Source organism: Athene noctua, chromosome 5 (genome assembly GCF_965140245.1).
Source record: "Athene noctua chromosome 5, bAthNoc1.hap1.1, whole genome shotgun sequence".
Classification (NCBI taxonomy): Eukaryota; Metazoa; Chordata; class Aves; order Strigiformes; family Strigidae; genus Athene; species Athene noctua.
The window spans coordinates 50,875,763-50,895,285 of NC_134041.1; the positions used below are offsets into that span (position 1 = coordinate 50,875,763).

The window sequence follows — 19,523 nt, forward strand, 5'->3', positions numbered from 1 at the left end:
TGTCATCCACAGTGAAAGTCTTAATTGACTATTAAAGCTATATGTAAATTATGAACCAACCCAAACAAATTCTCACTACAAGTTTGATGCAAAAAGTTACAATTCTATTCATCACAACCACCTGGCACACTACCCATGAATAGAATACACTTTTTGTCATAATACATACTTTCAAAATAACAGACTGTAACAACCCCTCTAAGACATGTGAAGCACACTACGGTTGATTTTCATGAACATGGAGCACTTAGAGCAACAAGAGAATTCAAAAGCAGCTTCTGAACCCTCAAAGCCTCTGAAAAACAGGCTCCTGAGCCTAAGGAGGCCACCCTACTCCCCTTAAGGTAGATGAGACACTACATAAAACAGATGCTATCTCAGCCGCGTTAATACAAGAAAGGAAAAGGACTCAGCTACGATATTTTGTTTTGTATTTTGCCATTACTCTGTGCTTTGCAAGTTCTATTCCCACCATATTTTCTCCTGAGACTGCATCTTAAACCGAATGCATCTAACATTTGAGCTTATAACTATTTCCTCACTCTGGAGGTGTATAAGAAGGTGGAACTGAAGGTACTCTGAAGGTAGTATAGAAGAACATTCATTAATATTAGCTTTGCTAACTGTCTCTATTTGCCCTTGTTGTTTGTAATTATTGCAACAAGATGGGTTTTTCAGAGATGTGTACAATACAGGTGAATAAGTAATACTGTATCTTAGAACATCTTTTTAACTTCTGGTCCTATAATTCTATGTTGAAGCAGTTCGACATGCAAGGAGATTTTGCTCACATTCAATACCACACAGCAAATAAGGAAGCAGGAAACAGAAAAATTCACTGAAGAAGCATAATAAAGATACAAACAACCAATTAATTTATTCCAAGAAAAAGACTTGTGCATAGCTTTCCGTCAACAAAGATAAAGAAGGTAAACATAGTTTGGGGGGGATTACATTTAGCCGATTCCTCATGAAAAGAACTGAATCTATCCCCTCTCTGCACAGATAAATGCATAATTATAAGGAATAATAATGTAATTTATTATGTATAAATGCATTAAACTCTAAGCTAAAAAATATATTTCTTAATATCCTTTTATATTTTCTTACTTTTGAAGCAATTTCTTTTTTAATTAAAAAAGGTGATAGCATGGTCCCAATTACTTATTTAGAAACATTTGTATAGAAAATGTATATGCAAAAGCAATACTTTAATTCGTAGGAGACCTGCATGATAAACAGTGTTCTGACCCAGGAGAATTAGATAATTGTCTTTGTGGTGGAAATAAATAAATAATATCTTAAAGCACTATAAAATTATTTTTATACTTTCACCTTACCAATATTTTTTGTATAATTTCATAAATATTTAAATCATTTTAATCCGAATTGCAGGAGATATGGACATGCACACGACCCGTATGATCAAGCAATGCCAATTTATCGAAGGTAAACCAGCCCTTTTATAATGCTTTCTCCTGTGCATGCGAATGGTATGTGGTACAATCCTGATGATTGGATAGTTAGCTTTGTCCACATGCTTCAAGCCTTCTTGCGATTGGATAATAAGCGCCACACTCAATGTCTTTCTGGGCCCAACCCATCTCCTGGAGGTTTTTTTTGCTGAGTTCTTTGTTCTCCCTTCAGGGCTATGTCCATGTTATGTCCTTGCTGAGGCGTGCACACATGCAGGATTGCTCACATGTCCATTATCTCCCAACATATCCCTCTTTGTTTTTGAGCAATCCACATTCCTTGTGGGCTTTTTGGCAACGATTGTTTAATACAACAAACTAAGCATGGTAAAGTAATGACAAACATAACAATTACAGCAATTCCCCATTGTAACAACTTCAACTATCCTGTGAACATAGTTAACTTTCCTATGTAACACGGGCCCCCTACTGGTCTGGAAGGGATTTCAATAAACACGTTCAGAATGTATGAGCATTAATCACTGTCAGAACCATTGCAAGGCTTAGGATTGTAAGCTTGACCTTCTTTCCAAGGCCGCACCCAGCGAGATGGAACCCACCGTAAGCCATGATCTGTAAGCAAACATACATAACCCCTGCATGTTAATTGTACTTTAACAGGTCCTTCCCATTGCCCAGTATTTAAGTTTTTGAACATAACGGTTGCTGTGTGCCCATAGATTGTTCAGCATCACCTTTTATTGCTAAACTGTGAATCATCATTGGTGATTCTTGACGTTCTCCTGTAAGCCTGAAAAAATTCAAAACATATAAAACTTTGTTTAATCGTTCAGCTGGCATCATACCTGACATTCCCCCTTTTTGTTTTTGAAGCATTTGCTTCAGAGTTTGATGAGCCCGTTCGATGATTGCTTGTCCAGTGGGAGAGTGTGGAACTTCTGTGCAGTGTTGGATGCCCCATAAGATACAGAAGCATTGGAAGCGTCCAGAAATATATGCTGGATCATCGTCTGTTTTGATCTTTCTTGGCACCCCAAGTACAGCAAAAGAACTATATAAATGTTTTTCAACATGTTTAGCTGTTTCTCCAGCTTGAGCTGTAGCCCAAGTAGTCATGGAGAAGGTATCAATAACAACGTGTACATATTTTAACCTACCAAATTCTGCTATGTGAGTAACATCCATTTGCCATAATTGCAAAGAGGATAGGCCCCATGGGTTAACTCCTGTTTCCAGGCCAAACCCTATTTTTTGACAGGCAACAATGCCCTTTGCATCCGCAAAAGGAATTTTAAATTGTTTATGCAACGTTTTTGCTGACTGATGCAAAAAATTGTGAGATTCCCTAGCTTGTGCAAATAAATTTGGAGAGGGTCCAGACCAGGCTGGAGCAACTAATTGATCAGCTAGTTCATTTCCATACCCTAATCCTTCTTTGGATTGGTGACTTCTGATGTGAGTAATAAAGTAGACAATGCTTCTCTGATCAAGAGTGTGAACTAGTTGTTTCAACAGTTTCCCTAAGCGTTCATTTTTTATTTCTTTTACTTGTCCTCATTCAATCCTTTTTTACTACTCCTACTACATAGAGTGAATCAGACACTACATTTAATCCCAAAACTGGCCAGGACAAAAATGCCCACAAAACTGCTTGGAGTTCTAGCAAAGCAATTTCATGTTTACTATCATCTGGAACAGTAGCGTTCAATAACGGCATTAATGGTTTGAGATTATTATGGTTACATCCGCATTAGTATTTAAAATGCCCGTCAGTTCAACAGACTCTTTAGCTTTAGTGAGGACACCTTTTACTAGAGGTTAACCTTGTGTTACTGTTTGAGCTCAAAATATTTAAGGAGTACCTGTTGATCTAAATCCTAAGTCACTGCAGCTTCTTGGCATGCTATTAGCTGAGCAATTTTTGACCTTTTTGTTATTGAACACAGCCTCCTGCTAGAGGAGATATTTCACTTAAGACACTTAAAACACTTAGCCCGAACAAACAGCAGCACTGATGACCCAGCAGGCGGGTACTAGGGCCCTCTGCCACTTCCCTGGAGAGTCAGAGAACTCTGCACTCCACTGCAGCTGGGCTGCGTCTCACACACGAAAAACAATCACACAAAGAGGCCTCTTACACTTATTACTTACACAACATAAAATGACAAATATTACAAATATCAAAGCACCATTGGTCTGACTGGATTGGTAGTAGGTACTGGAACTGAATACTTAAGTGGTGGGTCAGGAGCAGATGGTTGCGGTTGCATGCTAGATGAAAAGGTATACGATTTGTGCTTCAACTTTTGCCCCTGTGTTGCAGCCAGTATTTCAAGCTTATCTACCAGTTGCAGGAGTAAGGTTTCTGTGTTTGAAAAGCCGACTTGCGAGGCAGGGCTCTGCTCTCCTTGCAGAGGCGGCGATACATCGGTTCCACCCATGTTCCCATCTGCGCTCCATCCACTGCTGGACTCCGGAGACTCCTCCAGTCTCTCCTCACTCTCCTCTCTGATGGTGCCAGGCGCAATTCTGGCATCTCCAGCTCCTGGTCTAGCCCCCGTTGCCCACCGTGGTCCCGCCAGCGCAACCGATGAAGCAAACGGGTTTTTCGGCTGACGTAACGCAATGAGATCTGCTAGCAGCACAGGCACTGGAGGCGGCATATCAGAGTTAGAAGTTGCTCCTACAGCTGCAAAGGCAGAAGCGACAGCCACGCGGTTGACAGCCAGGTGATCGCCACTCAGCTCCTCCATTGTCTCATGGATCAGCTTCCAGAGCATGAGATAGCTGCTCACTTCTGCTGACCTTCCCCCCTCACTGATTGAGTCCCAGAGCTGTTTTCCTATGGATTCCCAGGTAGATATCTCAAATGTGAGACCTGTACTGGAGATAAGTCCTCTTTCCTGGCTCCATTTAACCAAACCTTCCAGGGTGGACTTATCATATTTGATCCCTCTCACGGAGAGGATATTTTGGAGGACTTTCACCACTACTTGCTCGTCTTTATCGAGTGTAGACCCCATTCCTCCCCTGGCACCACTTCTTTTTGCCGATCTTCAACCCAAAGTACAGCGCGCTGCTTCTCATCTTCAGACTCCGGGGCAGAGTCTGGATCAGTTTCGGCCGGCTTTCCACCCTAGATTGCACCTCCACCGAGTCCTCATTGAAGACTTGTGCCAATCTTGAGGGTCCCTGTACGGATGCCACTTTGTGGAAGATATGGACACACATGCAACCAATATGATGAAGCAATGCCAATTTATTGAAGGTAAACAAGCCCTTTTATAGCTTTCTCCTGTGCACGTGAGCAGTACGTGGTACAATCCTTAGGATTGGATAGTTAGCTTTGTCCACGCGCTTCAAGCCTTCTTGCGATCTGATAATAAGCACCACACTCAATGTCTTTCTCCATCCAACCCATTTCCTGGAGTTGTTTGTTTGCTGAGTTCTTTGTTCTCCCTTCAGGGCTATGTCCTTGTCATGTCCTTGCCGAGGCGTGCACACATGCAGGATTGCTCACATGTCCATTATCTCCCAACGCCAAATCATTTATCTAAACATTATTGGTGTTATGTCAACTACTTTCTAAACTTTAAATAAAATCTAATTGGGAGTGACAACAAAGTCAGCACTCTTCCAAAGATCTGTTTTGATGAGTCATCATTTTCTAACAGAAAAAGGCTTCAGAGTTATTTGCAGAACAATTGAACTTTTACTACTTAGTGCTGTTAGTTCAACAGTATCAATAGAGCTTTGAGACTGAGAAACTAAATTCCAATATCTCATTCATCAATGTAAATAATCAAAACCCAGCTTTAAGAGCAATCTTTCATAATCCCCTTAAGGCAAAAACTAATACAAGTCTTTCCTGAGTGAAGAATTTGGCCTAAAGAATCCATTTCTGCTGATGATGTGCGCAAGGGAAAATCACAGACTCCTATCAGGTGGAATTTATGGCACTAGTATTCAGGAAAATGTAATCTTCCTCCTGTAAATTGAGTAAGTTTTATTTGGAGTCATGGAGAAACAGTAACAAGGCACTGCATAAAACCAATTTCACAATCCTTTTTCAGAAAGATACTCTATCCATGCCATTATGAATTCATTGCAGTCCCTCATAATTAAGGCAGAAGACAAAGGCAAAATTATCTTTTATCATCAAATTAACTTTTTAGGTTTCATTTCCAACATTGTCAAAAATTGTTTTATAGCTGAACATTTCTGAGAGTTAGAGACTTTTGTTAAAGAAGACTTAAGTAGCTCTTATAAGCTGTTAATGAAATATCCAAGTAGAAGTCTGTGAATTCCAAAATTGTGCAGTTACTTCAATTAACTCTTATAAAAATCCCAAAAGCAGGTTTTCAGCTGTGTTCAATGGGTAACTACTTTGGTACCGTGAGTTATCAGATGCATGAAAAGATTTGCCAGAAAGAAATTTGAAAGATGATTTCTTCTCCCATAAAAACACAAAATACATCTAAAAAGCTCACAGCAAACTGCTTCCTGTAGTTATTAAGAATTTTTTACTATCTAGTTTCCTCTCTACATACTTTGACTTTTTGGTTCATTCCCTAGCTTGCCTGAAAAGATCTTTACCATTTCCCTTCTATTTTTATTTTTTCCCTTCCATTGCTCTTTTCTTTGCTCATCTTGTGACTCTGATACCTCAGAACGTCTTCTAGCACGTAGAAGGAAGATCGTTAACTGTAAGTACAAATGTCCAACTCTATGGAAGATGTTCGCATGTAGGAGCTTTCAATTTTTAAATCACTTAATATTTTCTTTATGATATGCTGAATTTGATTAGCTCTATGCATATTTTGACACACGTTATTTTTAAAACATTCTCAATAGCTGTTACTAACTTGGTATCAGACACCCTTCTATTACGCCTAAATTCAAATTCAGTTACTGAAAATGAAATTGCTAAATGCTGTGAGCATTGTGAGCTGCCCAACAGATATTATGAGCACTGTGTAGTACCTGACAGACATTACAGAGCTGGTGGAAGGCTCAGCAAATATAACCACTGTGAAGCACTCTGTGGATATTAAAAGCAGTATCAAGCTATTTGCAGTCATTAAAAACCTTGTCAAGTGTTCTGTGGACATTATAAATAGCAGTGAGAACTAGATGGGCATTATAAATTCTGTATCAGACGTGTGGTAAGAAGTCGTATGAGGAATTAAAGTACAACATTCTGAGAAATTGCTTTCATTTCCTCTATAAAACTTACAGGCTCATATTCTTTGGCAACCTGGAAATACCAGTTCAGTCTTTAATCGACTGTTCTGATCATTCCAGCATTTTCAGAAGAAGGCCTTTTCCTCCTGGGAAATGGATCTCTATGAAGATGCCCATGCTGGGTCTCTATAAAATGGCACCTTGATATTTGAGAAGTATTATAGATTTTCAAATGTTCAGTAATACAGGCTACTGGAAAATTCTCTGCCTTTTGGATACAAGAGCTCATTCTTTATTTGCCTCCAGACAGATATCTGTTTTTCCTTAACAATTCAACCAATGGACCATCTGTAGCTGGTACTCACATCCTTTCACATCTCTCCCAACTTGTAAACATCTGTATTTGCTGTTAAAACCATATTTTTTATTGCTCCAGTCAACTCTGATCTCTCTTCTGCTATAAATGTGTCAGCAGCACACATCATTCCTCTCATGGTTATTAGGATAAAAGTGTGAATTTCCTTTTGTTTCCGCAAGACATTAGCAAAGTCACCATCCCAGCAATTTTCTGTCATTCAAGAAAGTCAAAGATTCAAAGATTCTGTGATTAATCAAGTATGTGTGAAATTATACTTCTGATTATGGAACCCATCAGCATCATTTTAGGCAATGATTTTTTTGTCTGCATTATGCGATACTTTTAAAATCCCTGTTTTAGCACTGCTCTTTGCTAGACAGTGTTCTGAGAGATGAATTTTCTTTACTCATTTGTCTTTTTTTTTTTTTGTTTCCTTCCCTAAACCATATCTGTCATGTTTGCTGTGGTGAAAAATCTTTTCTAAAGCAATTCACTTATAGATATTCAAACACTGATTTCACCTAACTGAAGCTCACTGTAAAAATTCTATTCATTCCCAGGAAGCAGTGCTAAAATATATAGTTAGAGGTTTATAAAAATTAAAAATACAAGAATGAAATCTGACACACTGTCACACTGTCAGAGATATAATTTTAAAGGAACATTCTATAAATCCCTGTAGGAATCCTCAGTTTCATGCAGTATACAATGTAAAGCTACCATCATGGATTAATGTTTTAAATCATAATTACATGCTACCTAATATATAGACAGGACAGCGGTGTTCTTGCAATATACACACAAACACAAAATATATATATAATTTTGTATGAAATAAGACACTTGTATTTTTTTCAATTCTCTTTCAATATTAATTGTATTTTCTGTGCCATATACCTGAATTTCTTGTGGCTATAAGGAAGTCAGATTTATTACTCTTTATTTTTTGGCATAATTTCTGGTTTTTCATATTTTCTCTGGATTCCACATCAATTTATATTGTTAAATGAAAGTACAGCTCACCACATATCAGCTGGTTTTCCTTCAGGTTACGAAATGACAGTCCTTGTAAAGCACTGGGGTAAGCACAAACTGTTTCCTCTGCTATTCGAACTGAAGCATTTCTGGCCCACTGCAAGACCCATTTTAGATTACAATCACAGATGAGTGAATCGGTGTTGAAATGTCTAGAAAGGCAAAGAAAGATCACAACTGATACACATGCAATTTTCATAAATATACATTCTTCTGTTCAATTCAAATTATCTAACTCCAAAGAGAGCTAATTCTAGACAGATGCATAAATGTGGATGTATAATTATAAAGTTATCCTGAGACAACTAATATACATTATCCCACTGTTAATGACTTCCAAGTCATTATGCCAAAAGTGTGGGTTTGGTTGCAGAACAGCAGCGCTGACTACTGAATTAAATTTGAGTACGTGCTACTGTAGAAAGTCATACTATAACATACTTTCACTTACTAAAAACTCTTTTAAGTAGAAACTTGACCATGGAAGCAGCCAGTATACTTTTAAATCTCAGAGAGGTACATTTAATACAAATAACTGGGAAATGTTATTATAATTGCAGGAAAAATATTTAACATGAGCAGTTTTTTGTATTTAGAGTTATAATATGATGTAAGGTGTGAAAACATGGAAACGTCTAAGATCATAAAGGACAAAACCCAGAATGGCTAGACAAGGCTAGTCAGGAACTGGGTCAAGTAGTCAGTATTATCTATTTCACTGGGACAGGTAGAAGATGGCAGCTCACCAATAGCGAGACAGACATTGATAACAAAATACTGCATATTCTACACCTGGAATTCATTGCTAGAAACAATCCTGTTTGAATTCATATTCAATTCTGCTATGTTTATTCTAATGTCTTCCTCAAATACAAGAGTGATACTTACAGTGCTTTAAGAGCTAGCAGCTCAGAAAAAAGTCCATTCATGAGACTTGAAAAAATATTCCCTGACAAATTCCTAGAAAAAAGCAATTTACAGTCAGGTGTAACAAATAAAAAAAACAAAGTTGTCAGAGTATAATTTTCCCAATGCTAATTAAGAAATTCTGCTTTCTTAACAATAAACAGGTATTTAAATTTGTACATTGCATTTTCATAAATGACAGTAATATTCAAATCAAATCATACACTTTTACTTCTTTTAATTTCAGAACAGGTATATATACAATTCGCTTGGGACTAATAAACAGGAATATTTCTACATATTTAATAGAATAGAATTCTAGAATTTAAGGGGAAAATATTAATACAATGATTAGTCAGTGAGACCTATGTTGTATTTTTATAGTACGTGTGGAATGCCACTTCAAGGTAAAGAAATGAAAACAGTATCTTTATTTAGTAATGCTCAGAATTCAAGCAATTCCTTAAACTAGTAATGAGTTTTCAAAGTAACTACACAAATAGTTTTATTCTAAAGGACTATAAAGCAGCTGATTTTTTCCATCTTTATATTAAGGACATTTACATTTTAGCTACTGTTTTCCTATTATTTACTTGATGGCTGTATGGATTAGGCTGAATACTTGCAGAAGCAATTTAATTTTGCCTAGTTTAACAGTATTGCTCTGCCAGTGCCTTAATAGTATAAAAGGTAAATGCTTAATTTCAAGTAATACTTTTCCTGTATTACTAAACTTAAAAATTAGTGCAGGATCCAAGATTAACATTCCACAGCATCTGAATTACCTACTTTTGAAATAGTGATACATGCTCCTTTCTGTCTAATGCCTGAAGTCTACATGTCTGAATTCAAGGATGGCTAAAAAATTTCAGCTATCAGTGAAATTTCAGATCTCTTCACTGGAGATTTGCTGTTACATATAGAAAAAAAAATGTACACTGGCAAAGAAAATGGTTTCATTACTTTTTCATTAAAAAGGGTGGTTTTATAATTATTGATTTTATTTCTCTTATGTCTAACAAAATAAAGGTATACTAAACTGAAGAGACAAGTTCAGATCAGGAGCAATGTCCTGACAGTGAGAAATATACCAAGGTACAGAAGATCTGAACCAGTTATATAAAGTAAACAAAATCCCAAGAACCATGCTTTCTACATAAACCTGTACAGCTACATATGGATGAATGAAATCAAGAAAGAAAATAAATATTGCTAATTTATAAATTAAGAAAGTGATGGATCATTCTTGAAACAATAACTAATCTTACTTTAGTACACATTTTTTCACCACTGAAATAATGAAAAAAAAAAAGCGTGGGTATGTCTAAAGGTGGAAATGAATGTTTGCTTTAGCTAACTATTTCTATACCTTTAATATTTTGCATATATCAACAGGAACTAAAAATACTGAGCATTTCAGAAAGACTCAGTTACCTCTTTACTTAAAATTAAATGGATTTACTCATGTGCTTATTGACAAGGCACATGCTGAAGCAGCTCAGTGAACTGGGACGTTAAACAGACTACATCAGGAACTGATAACCCTGACATTTACACTGAAGTAAATCAGAAGTGGTTGCACTAATATGAAAGCAGCTACAGTAGTATAAACTTACTGACAAGAGGACAATCATGCTGAACTGAAGGATGGAGAAAGCAATCTGTCTAGCTTTGCATGGATGGCAGCCAGGAGGCAGAAATACAAGGTTTTTCTTTGCCTTACCCCACTGCAGTATGACAACGTTGCCAAACTGATGCAAATCCTAGCTTTTCCCTTAAACAGCTAGCCCGGCTTCATATAGCAAAACTAACAGAACATCAAGTCTGAAGTTTAGTAATTAAATTTGGACCAAAGGAAGGCTTTATGTCTGATCAATATTTCAGGAAACAGAAAAACTAAGTCATTTCCACAGCTGATGTAGCAGGATTCAGCAAACGTATGGGCAGTGGTGCCCATTCTGTGTTTACCGAATCTATGCATTTTTTACAAGTCCTACCAAATCTACCAGGATACCTAGCCAGATCTCATTTACGCTGTGTTAACCCAAAAATCCCTGAGTCATGTTCCATTTACAGATTTTTGGTGTCTTTTTATCAGGACAGAGAAGTACGTAACCCTTTTCTTCAGGGTTTTGCCAAGCGCTGGAATAACTGATTTCCTGACAGTTCAAAAGTCAGCACAAAGCCAGCAAGCCAATTTTTCATATTCTTTCATATTCTTCTGGCAATGACATAGTTTGAAGTTTCCATATTACTGCTAATAATTCGCAAACTAGGATCATGTTCACAGGGCTGTATAAGTCATAAAGCAATAAATTTCTATCCCTAAGAAACACATATTTTCAATATCTGGATCTCCAACTGTGGGAATAGCTTTTCTAACAAAACTTTCATAAATCTACTCAAATCACCCCAATAACCCATGCATTTCTAAGCTAGATATCTGCAGCACCCTGCAAGTCCCTGGCTATGTCAGTTCACATCATTTATGTGAATATTAAACTATCTCCAAATGCACAGTGTTGTGAAATTCCACCATCTCAGATATCTTAAAAACCCACTTTAGCTTAATTTAAAAGGACATTTGTTCTAAAAACATCTGTATCACCTAGTTTGCAAACATTTCAAACGTAACAAATTAATGCACTCCAAAGCTGATAGCACTTACCATGCCATTAACTTACTCCATTAACAGAAATATGTTCTTTCTGTTATATTAGAGGTAAAACATTTTAGTCTTACGTATAAGGTCCTACACTTTTTTTCATATACCAAATACTCTTGTGCTTTCACAGAAATTAAAACGCTTTTGCCAAACGCTGTAACATAAATGACAAATGCCATAAAACAAAGGGAGTTATGTGTCTCAAAGGACCATTTTGAGGCAAAATACAGGTAGAAGCAGGAGTGTATGAATATGAAGGTTGTTTCACTCATGAGCAGTATCAAAAAGCAAAAGCTAAATGCAAGGGTGACAGATTGATCCTCTGTGCCAAAAGACTGGGACAGGAAGGGTAAAACCCAACAAATAAAGATATGGCAGGTTACAGCGTATTTTCTTGATGTTGCTAAAGTAGGGTCTGTTTGATTCACTATGTTACTGGTTTTGTGCTTTATTTCTGGCACCATACAAAGTGACAGCAAGAAAGTAACACAAGAATTTATGGTATAATAATATCATAAAGCTAACTGATTATGATGATTCAGAGGAAGGATGAAGAATAAATCAGATATACTTTAATAAATCAGATATATTTTAACCAAACAACCAAACAACTGGAAGTAAGGACAAAGTTCTGTTTCTAACTTCCAAAAAGAACATCGAGCAGCTCTAACAGGTTTAAGGCTACATTTCAGAGTCTGAAGAACTAACTTACGGGGGACTAAAGAAACAATATCTGGTATATCTGTACAGTGGCACCATCCCAGTACTCCACAGCTCTTGATATTTAGATTAAATATAAACAGAATTAATGTGGACGGCAGTTCTGTTACCCAGCAGAAATATATTTGCATGTATAATTCTGGAATAAAGCACTGAAACATGGCCACTGAGGGGCCAAAGGAGATTTGGAAGATTTGTTGCACTCAGTTAAGTCACTCCTAATTAGAATATGTGCACCTCATCACAGCATAAACATGGACAAAGGGTAATATATAAGCTAAAAATGTTAAGTTAAAATCTTAGAAGACATAATAAATCTTCTCTTATACTGTCTGAGGCACTGTCAGCAGCATCTGTCATACGATGTGAAAGCATTTTGGAATCATTTTCCAGAGTACAAATCATCAAATCCAAGAAGGTGTAAAAATTAGATCAGTCTCAAGGAACATAATCACAACTCACTGGCTGCAATAATTTCATGAGCTGTGTAAAATTTTAGATTTCATTAGTAACTTGAAATTCAATTCCTATTTAGCGAAATATACATCCTGACTGCAATTGGAGTAAAAGTCTTCTTTTCCACATTATCAAGAGACTTAGAATTTTTTGTGGTTTCTGTATGTATGCATGTTTTCACAAAAAAAAAAAAAAAATATACTAGTAATTAATTTTTTCTTAACTCAAGAATCCTGTAGGGTTTTCTGTTCTAAAATAGACTGCACAAAACCACCAAGACCTCTGGAGAGTGTTTGCATTATCCCTGAAAGCTCAGGAAGTTCTCATCCTGCATTTTAGTGAAGTATTTAAACATGCCTTTACCCTACTCGGTTTAGATACATGCATCACATCATTTGGTTAAACATTCTGTGTCAGTTCAGGCCTAGAGCTGATTTTTCAGCTCTATTTCCATTTTTTCAAACTGAATTAGACTCACAAGGTTGAGTGAAACACACTGTTATTTTGTTCCACCCGGTACTTGTGCTTGTAAACAGTATAAGAAAATCTCATCTCTACTTCACAGAAGGTGCATGAAAAGATTCATATCCTTTCCTCCTTCCAGTGGACTCACGGCTCTCCCTACTGGTTTTGATAACAGCCTGCAAAGATACTTTTGTACTTCATCTCTGCTAATGTAACACAAGACAGCTCTAATTACCACAGTCAACAACTGCATAAATCAATGCATATGTATATATCTTTATATTGCCCCTTCAATAATCTAAAGCAAATTTGATGGCTCTGAAACAAGTTCCACGTTTAAGAACTTGCCATCTTTTCCTTGGTAAAATTACATACGCTGATATTACACTACGTGTTTCAGTGAACAGTTTTCTCATATCCCTGAAATCACAAGTAAACACAATTCAGAGGTATCAGTAGTAACAGAAAGGTGACTTACTGCATTTCAAACAAGCTTAAAAGGTTTGATTCTGGGAAATTTGTATCAGCTTCCAAAGGGAAAAAGCTAGAAAGTGTTAGAAAAGTACCAGGTGGCATTAGCTTGCAGTCAACAATCATCAGTTCTTATACCGGAGGTAAACTGAGATACCAGCTCAATTACCGTCAGCATTACGTCATTATATGAGGTTTCTGAGATCAAGGAACAAATGACAGTATGAATGGCAGGGAACAGTTCCTCTTGATTGAGATTGTGGTTGTATTTCTTCACAAAATAATCGCTGACCCAAGAAGAGTAATGGTAATCTTGAATTTGGTTTGGTAAGGAAGACAGTCCCAACAAAAGAGAAAGTTGTAACTTTTGACATAGCAATCATGAACTGATTTACTTCAGATGAAAGGGGAATTTGGACTCATTTATTAATTTGACTCATCTATTAATTTAGACTCATCTATTAATTTGCCTCTAATTTCTTCTGACTTCTGAAATTAAAACAGAAATAAATAAGAAAAAATGGAAGATAGACTAAATGGATCGATAACCAAATCTTAAATGTTGAAAAATAATAAAGTTTTTAAAAAATCAAAGTAGTAGAGAGACTATAATGAACAGGAAAAGGTTAGCAGAAAGACAGGAAGCATTGAAAGGTGATGAGAATTACCAAAAATTAAGTTAAACTTTGTAAATTATACTGAAACAAGGTGCAAAAGACACTTTAACAATACACCTATAAGTAAGAAATTAAGAGTTGATATTATATATAACCTAAATATATCCCATTACTACTATTTTCTATTCTGTTCAGTAAGGTTGGTCATTTGGATTGCAGGTAATTATGGGAGAAGCATACACTAAATTCTGGAAATGATCTTTCCCAGGACCACCTACAGACTACTGATCTGCAGAACTAGTTAAAATCAAAAAAATACCTGAGCAACTAGGGGCCTTCTAGGCTAATTCCACTCACATGAAAACACTAGTATAGATGTTAATGGTTTTCTCCTGCTTACACAGTATCATGTTAGATGTACGAGAAAATTAGCGATCTTTTTATATGATTGTATGATACATCTTCAACAGATGCCTATTGATATTTTTCCCTATTCTGATTTGCCAACATTTTTTTCATTTTTGTTTCTTTCAAAACTCACTCGGTTATGGCATGAAATATTACCAGAATAATCATTTTTTCCACTGATGCATGGACATAACATCCATAAAATCATGAAGAACCTCGCATTATGTGCGTTTATTGTAAGACACTAAGACAATGGACAGGATAGAAAGAAAGGGAGTGAGACATTACTGGTGCTCTGCAAAAATGGTCTCATGACTGTATTTAGTGCTTTCACTAATGACTCTGGCTCAGAAAGGTAAGCATGTGAAAATGAAATCTGGTAATAACAAAACCAAGGGTTGGTCAATATTGAGAGAACTATCATACAAGAAGAGGTGAACATTCTTGAAGATGAAAGGTCTAGTAATTTCATTAAATAATATTATTCAAAGTGAAAAGTGTAACAAGAATATCACTTCAGAATTATACTTAAGACAGGTCTGGTACAAATTCCTGCTATAAAATGGGGCCTCAGAAAGCAGATGATACAGAAAGCCCTGGATCTACACCCACTTGGACATGAAAGTTAGCCCCATCTTGAGGAAAACATGAGTATTTATTTAAGATGCACAAAGGCTAGACGCAAGAAAATTCAGTGTTAATGATAGAGGAAACTGGTGAATCTTCCTCTGGATCTGCATGCTCAGAAAAGATTTGTCAACACTGGGACAGGTACACAGGTTACTAGAATGGATATGGCAAATCAGTTTTACAAAAGGAAATTGTAACGGTGTGGTTTGATCAGCCCAGTAACTATGGGCATTCAGCATGCATATTGTACCTTTTTCCGACAGCCACATTCTTTCCTGGTGTTCAGCAGAAAGGGATAGTACAGCCAAACACTGTCACATAACAAATGTTGTGCGCCCGCTGTGAATGGATTTCTGTTTCTTACAATCACTAGACTGAAGTTCTGTATTTGACTTCTAACTAGCCTTTAAGATGGAGTCTGGAAGATTTACGAATGGAGCGTTTAGACATGTTTTCCTGAGAGAGCAGGGTTTTGAACAGTTTTATTGCAGGTGTTCCTAGCATTGACAAGCACCTTCCATTTAATAAGGTGACTTCACTATTTTGAATTAAAGCTAGATCCTATGGTAATCTGGCTATACAGTCACAGTCATGTTCACTGTGCACAACAAAAGGAGACTCAGCAACCCTCAATAGGTGAGCTGGACTTGCCCAATTTAGCAATTCATCTGAGTAAGAAGAGGGGCAGTCTGCACCTGTTCATCAACATACTATTATATCAAAGCTCTTCCCAACACCTGTTCTCACTTGTTTCCATTAGAGAAGATCTGGCATAGCTACTCTCATTAATGCTATCAGTAAGCACGTCATATTTCAGCCTTTTCCCTGGTGTCATCTTGACCTCAGAGCAGATCTTTCCAGAAAGATTTCCCTATTTTTTTCAAGGAAATGCCAGACTGGCTGGAGAGGATGAAAATAAAGTACGAGATCTGTAACACACTATGATGCAGTATGGGAATTTATTTCCCATTCAGGAATAAAGACAGATGTGAATGAAGATACAGAAGCCCTTCTGGGTTTGGCCAAATGTCCATTTAAATCCAGATCCTTCCTGTGAATTGTCCATTTCCCAACCAGGAAAGTCACACACAATTTACTTATTCCTAGGAGCTGCCTAAGCTGTACCACATCTTTGGCCATTCCTTTTTGTCCTTTTCTGAACCTTTTCTAGTTTTGGTCATCTTTTTCAGATGAGGAGACTGGAACTGCCCACAGTATGAAAACTGAAGGTTCTTAGCTTTTTTTCCCATAGTACAATGCATATTCACAAATTTGTTCTCTCTTCCTTTAATAGTACTTCCTAACTTTTTTTTAATGATACTGAGCACTGAGCAGATTTTTTCATGGCATTATCCACTATAATCTCAAAACATCTTTCCTGTGTTTTAATGGTTAGCCTAGAACAGATGGCTTTTTCTCCCTTGCATGACTTAATATTTATGTACCTTAAATTTCATCTACCATTTTATTGCCCAGTCACAGACTCCTGTATATTACCTCTGTCCTTCAAAATCAACCCTTGTCTCCAATTCTCTGATTAACTTAGTACCTACTAGCAAACTTTGTCATCACATGTTTTATCTCTTCTTCCAGGTGATCTGATTCTCCCTAAAACTGAACAGCCTGGATGTACTATCATAACCTCATGCTTTCCGAGTGCTCTTTCTAGAACAGCTTGATAATCTATTGATCTCCCAGGTTCTCTGGCATGTTTGTGGATATGCAAGTTGATTGCTTTGCTCCCTATAGCATATTCCAGTGGAGTTGCATATGATAAACTAATGACTCAAAAAGTACTATGACAAAGTGTACAACACACCACCCTAAACAGACAGTCTAAAAGTCATATTTCTGAAGCAATTTGAACTACTCTGATATTTCAAGTTTACTTGATACTTCATAAATTTTTTTCTCAGTATGTGTTTACTTTTTTATGTAATACACTTCAGACAAAAAAATTATAAAAGTCTAATTGATCTGTAATGGATTGAAAGAGCAAAGTATCTTTTTTAACCAGTATAAGTCTTATTTGTGTGCTTGACCTTTAACTGCTTCTGAGAAATGCAAACAGAAATGCATTCAAACAGAAATGTCATGTTCAGCCTCTTTTCAATGTGAAAATGAAATTTAATTCCTTGAAGTTCTGATAGATTTTACAATTAGAAGTAACAGTAGTACTTCACTAGAAGTAAAGTAGAAACATCTTTAAAATATCAAGTCATCACAATCAAAGGCTCAGGAGAAGGGTTTTTTTAGTACAAAACCTATCATTTTCTCCTAATGAAAGTTTATTGCCAAGTGTACTCAGGTAAGCCATGTGACAGTTTGGATTTCTCCTGTTTAAAACAAAAGTGGTATTATATACTCACAGTTTGTGAAGACTGTTAAGTCCAACAAACATTTCTGGTATTAGGCAACCAATTCTGTTATTTGAAAGATCCCTGAAACAAACAAAAAAAAACCCAAACAAAAAGGTGAAACACTAGTTCTGTCTTACTCATATAAACACCTACATAATCACATACAGCCTCTTTATTTCTAACTCTTAAGGAGTTACAGACAAATGAGAAATAAAACCTTCTTTCATAATGTAATATCACTGAATTCAATAGATTTAACAACTTTTATATTAACATTATTGAGCAATATTCCACAATTAAACGTACCATACTGCAACTTATATCAATAAAATGATTTTATATATGTAGCAAATAAAAAAAAATTATTTCTAATATTAAGAATTTTCTTTATCAAAGTTACTAGCACCTGTTTATTTATGAAAAAATACTATGCATTTTGTTACATGCAATATTCAGCCAAAACTGAGATTTTTACTGTTTCCTAATGCCTCATCTCATTGACAGCACCCTTTCTTGCTGAAGAAATTTAGAAACCAGACAACAATTAAATTTTGAACTAGTAAGAAGGTCAGTCTTGATAAGCACTCAGCTAGCTGTTTTAAGAGCAATACTGTGGCTGTCTCAGGCCACAAACAGTACAAGGCATTATGATCCATAACTCTTGCCTGCAGAAAGGTGAATGGATGTTTTCTGTACAAGTCATACCTACAACATAATGTACAGAATACTAATAGGAATGAAACAAAAATATGTATGAACAATTATGTCGCGTAATATTGTCCCTTTGTGCATTCTGAACTGGTGTTTAATTTTTACATATTTGGTTTTCAACCTTGACTCCAAATTTCCTTCTTATCAAGTATTTTTTTAAAATAAATGCAGTAAAGTAAGGATTTTAAGTGATTATACATCCATTAAAATGTTAAAATCGATATGAATATATTTTTGTTTTAGAAACAGTGGTAGTCTTCTGATTCCTTTGCTACATCTTGCGGATTTCCTATTTATCTGTTGTTACGTGAGAACTCAAAGTAATCAAACAAGAGAATAAAGGTTGCAGTTTGACAAATCCAGTCATTGCTTTCATGGAGACATAACCAATTAGGTAGCATGTGAAGACAATTTCTTCAGAATTCACTACAAAGTCATCTTCTATCAGACGAGGAATATACTGTTGTACAATTAAATGATGAAACATCACATTAGAATGAAAATATTTCTTAAATGTTTTCAGGGATATTAAGTAGGCAACAGCTGAGAAAATAGGGTGAATAACAATATAGTGCAATATTTGCATGCTTGAACTATTCTTTAAGTTCTCCTAATGAAAGCTACATAGAAACTCTAAAAATGCAAGTTTAAGATAAACAAATATACATACATACATACATATATCTATACATTTTCCTATTAGAAGAGATAAACAGTAAACAAGAACCTACCCAGAATTCTTGTTTGGGTAATACTTTGCCTCTGTCTAAGCAAAGTCTGGATACTTATGGAAAAAATGCATCACTGTGGGGCATAATTTGGGCAGCATAAGTAAATTTCATCTAAACTAACCAAAACAAGCACATATTTCTCTAAGTGTGGTACACAGTAAAAGTGTATTTTTTAAAAAGTGAAAGGCTACATATCCTTTTCTCAAAGATTACTTCAGTGAGTGTTATTTTCACAATAAGATATATGGCAGCAGCTGAAATCTCTGTATTGTAAAACATGTTTTCTAAAAAAGCATTTGCAGAAATAAAAGACAGCTTGCCGCACAGTCCTCCATACTAATATATATTAGACATATTTCAGTTCATGATA

The 19,523-nt window shown here is 36.1% G+C and overlaps 1 protein-coding gene across 3 annotated transcripts in view; it reads right to left on the minus strand.

The window, feature by feature from the left end:
- LOC141961026 (adhesion G protein-coupled receptor A3-like) overlaps positions 1–19,523 on the minus strand; it is a 290,616-nt gene that overhangs the window by 167,998 nt on the left and 103,095 nt on the right. For all 3 annotated transcript variants that reach the window (XM_074907510.1, XM_074907509.1, XM_074907508.1), the window contains exons 4-6: positions 17,721–17,792; positions 8,902–8,973; positions 8,002–8,165 (exon numbers count right to left, since the gene is read on the minus strand). In XM_074907510.1, the coding sequence (XP_074763611.1) occupies positions 8,002–8,165; positions 8,902–8,973; positions 17,721–17,752 (268 nt within the window). In that variant the 5' untranslated portion in view covers positions 17,753–17,792. The remainder of the gene's footprint in view (positions 1–8,001; positions 8,166–8,901; positions 8,974–17,720; positions 17,793–19,523) is intronic.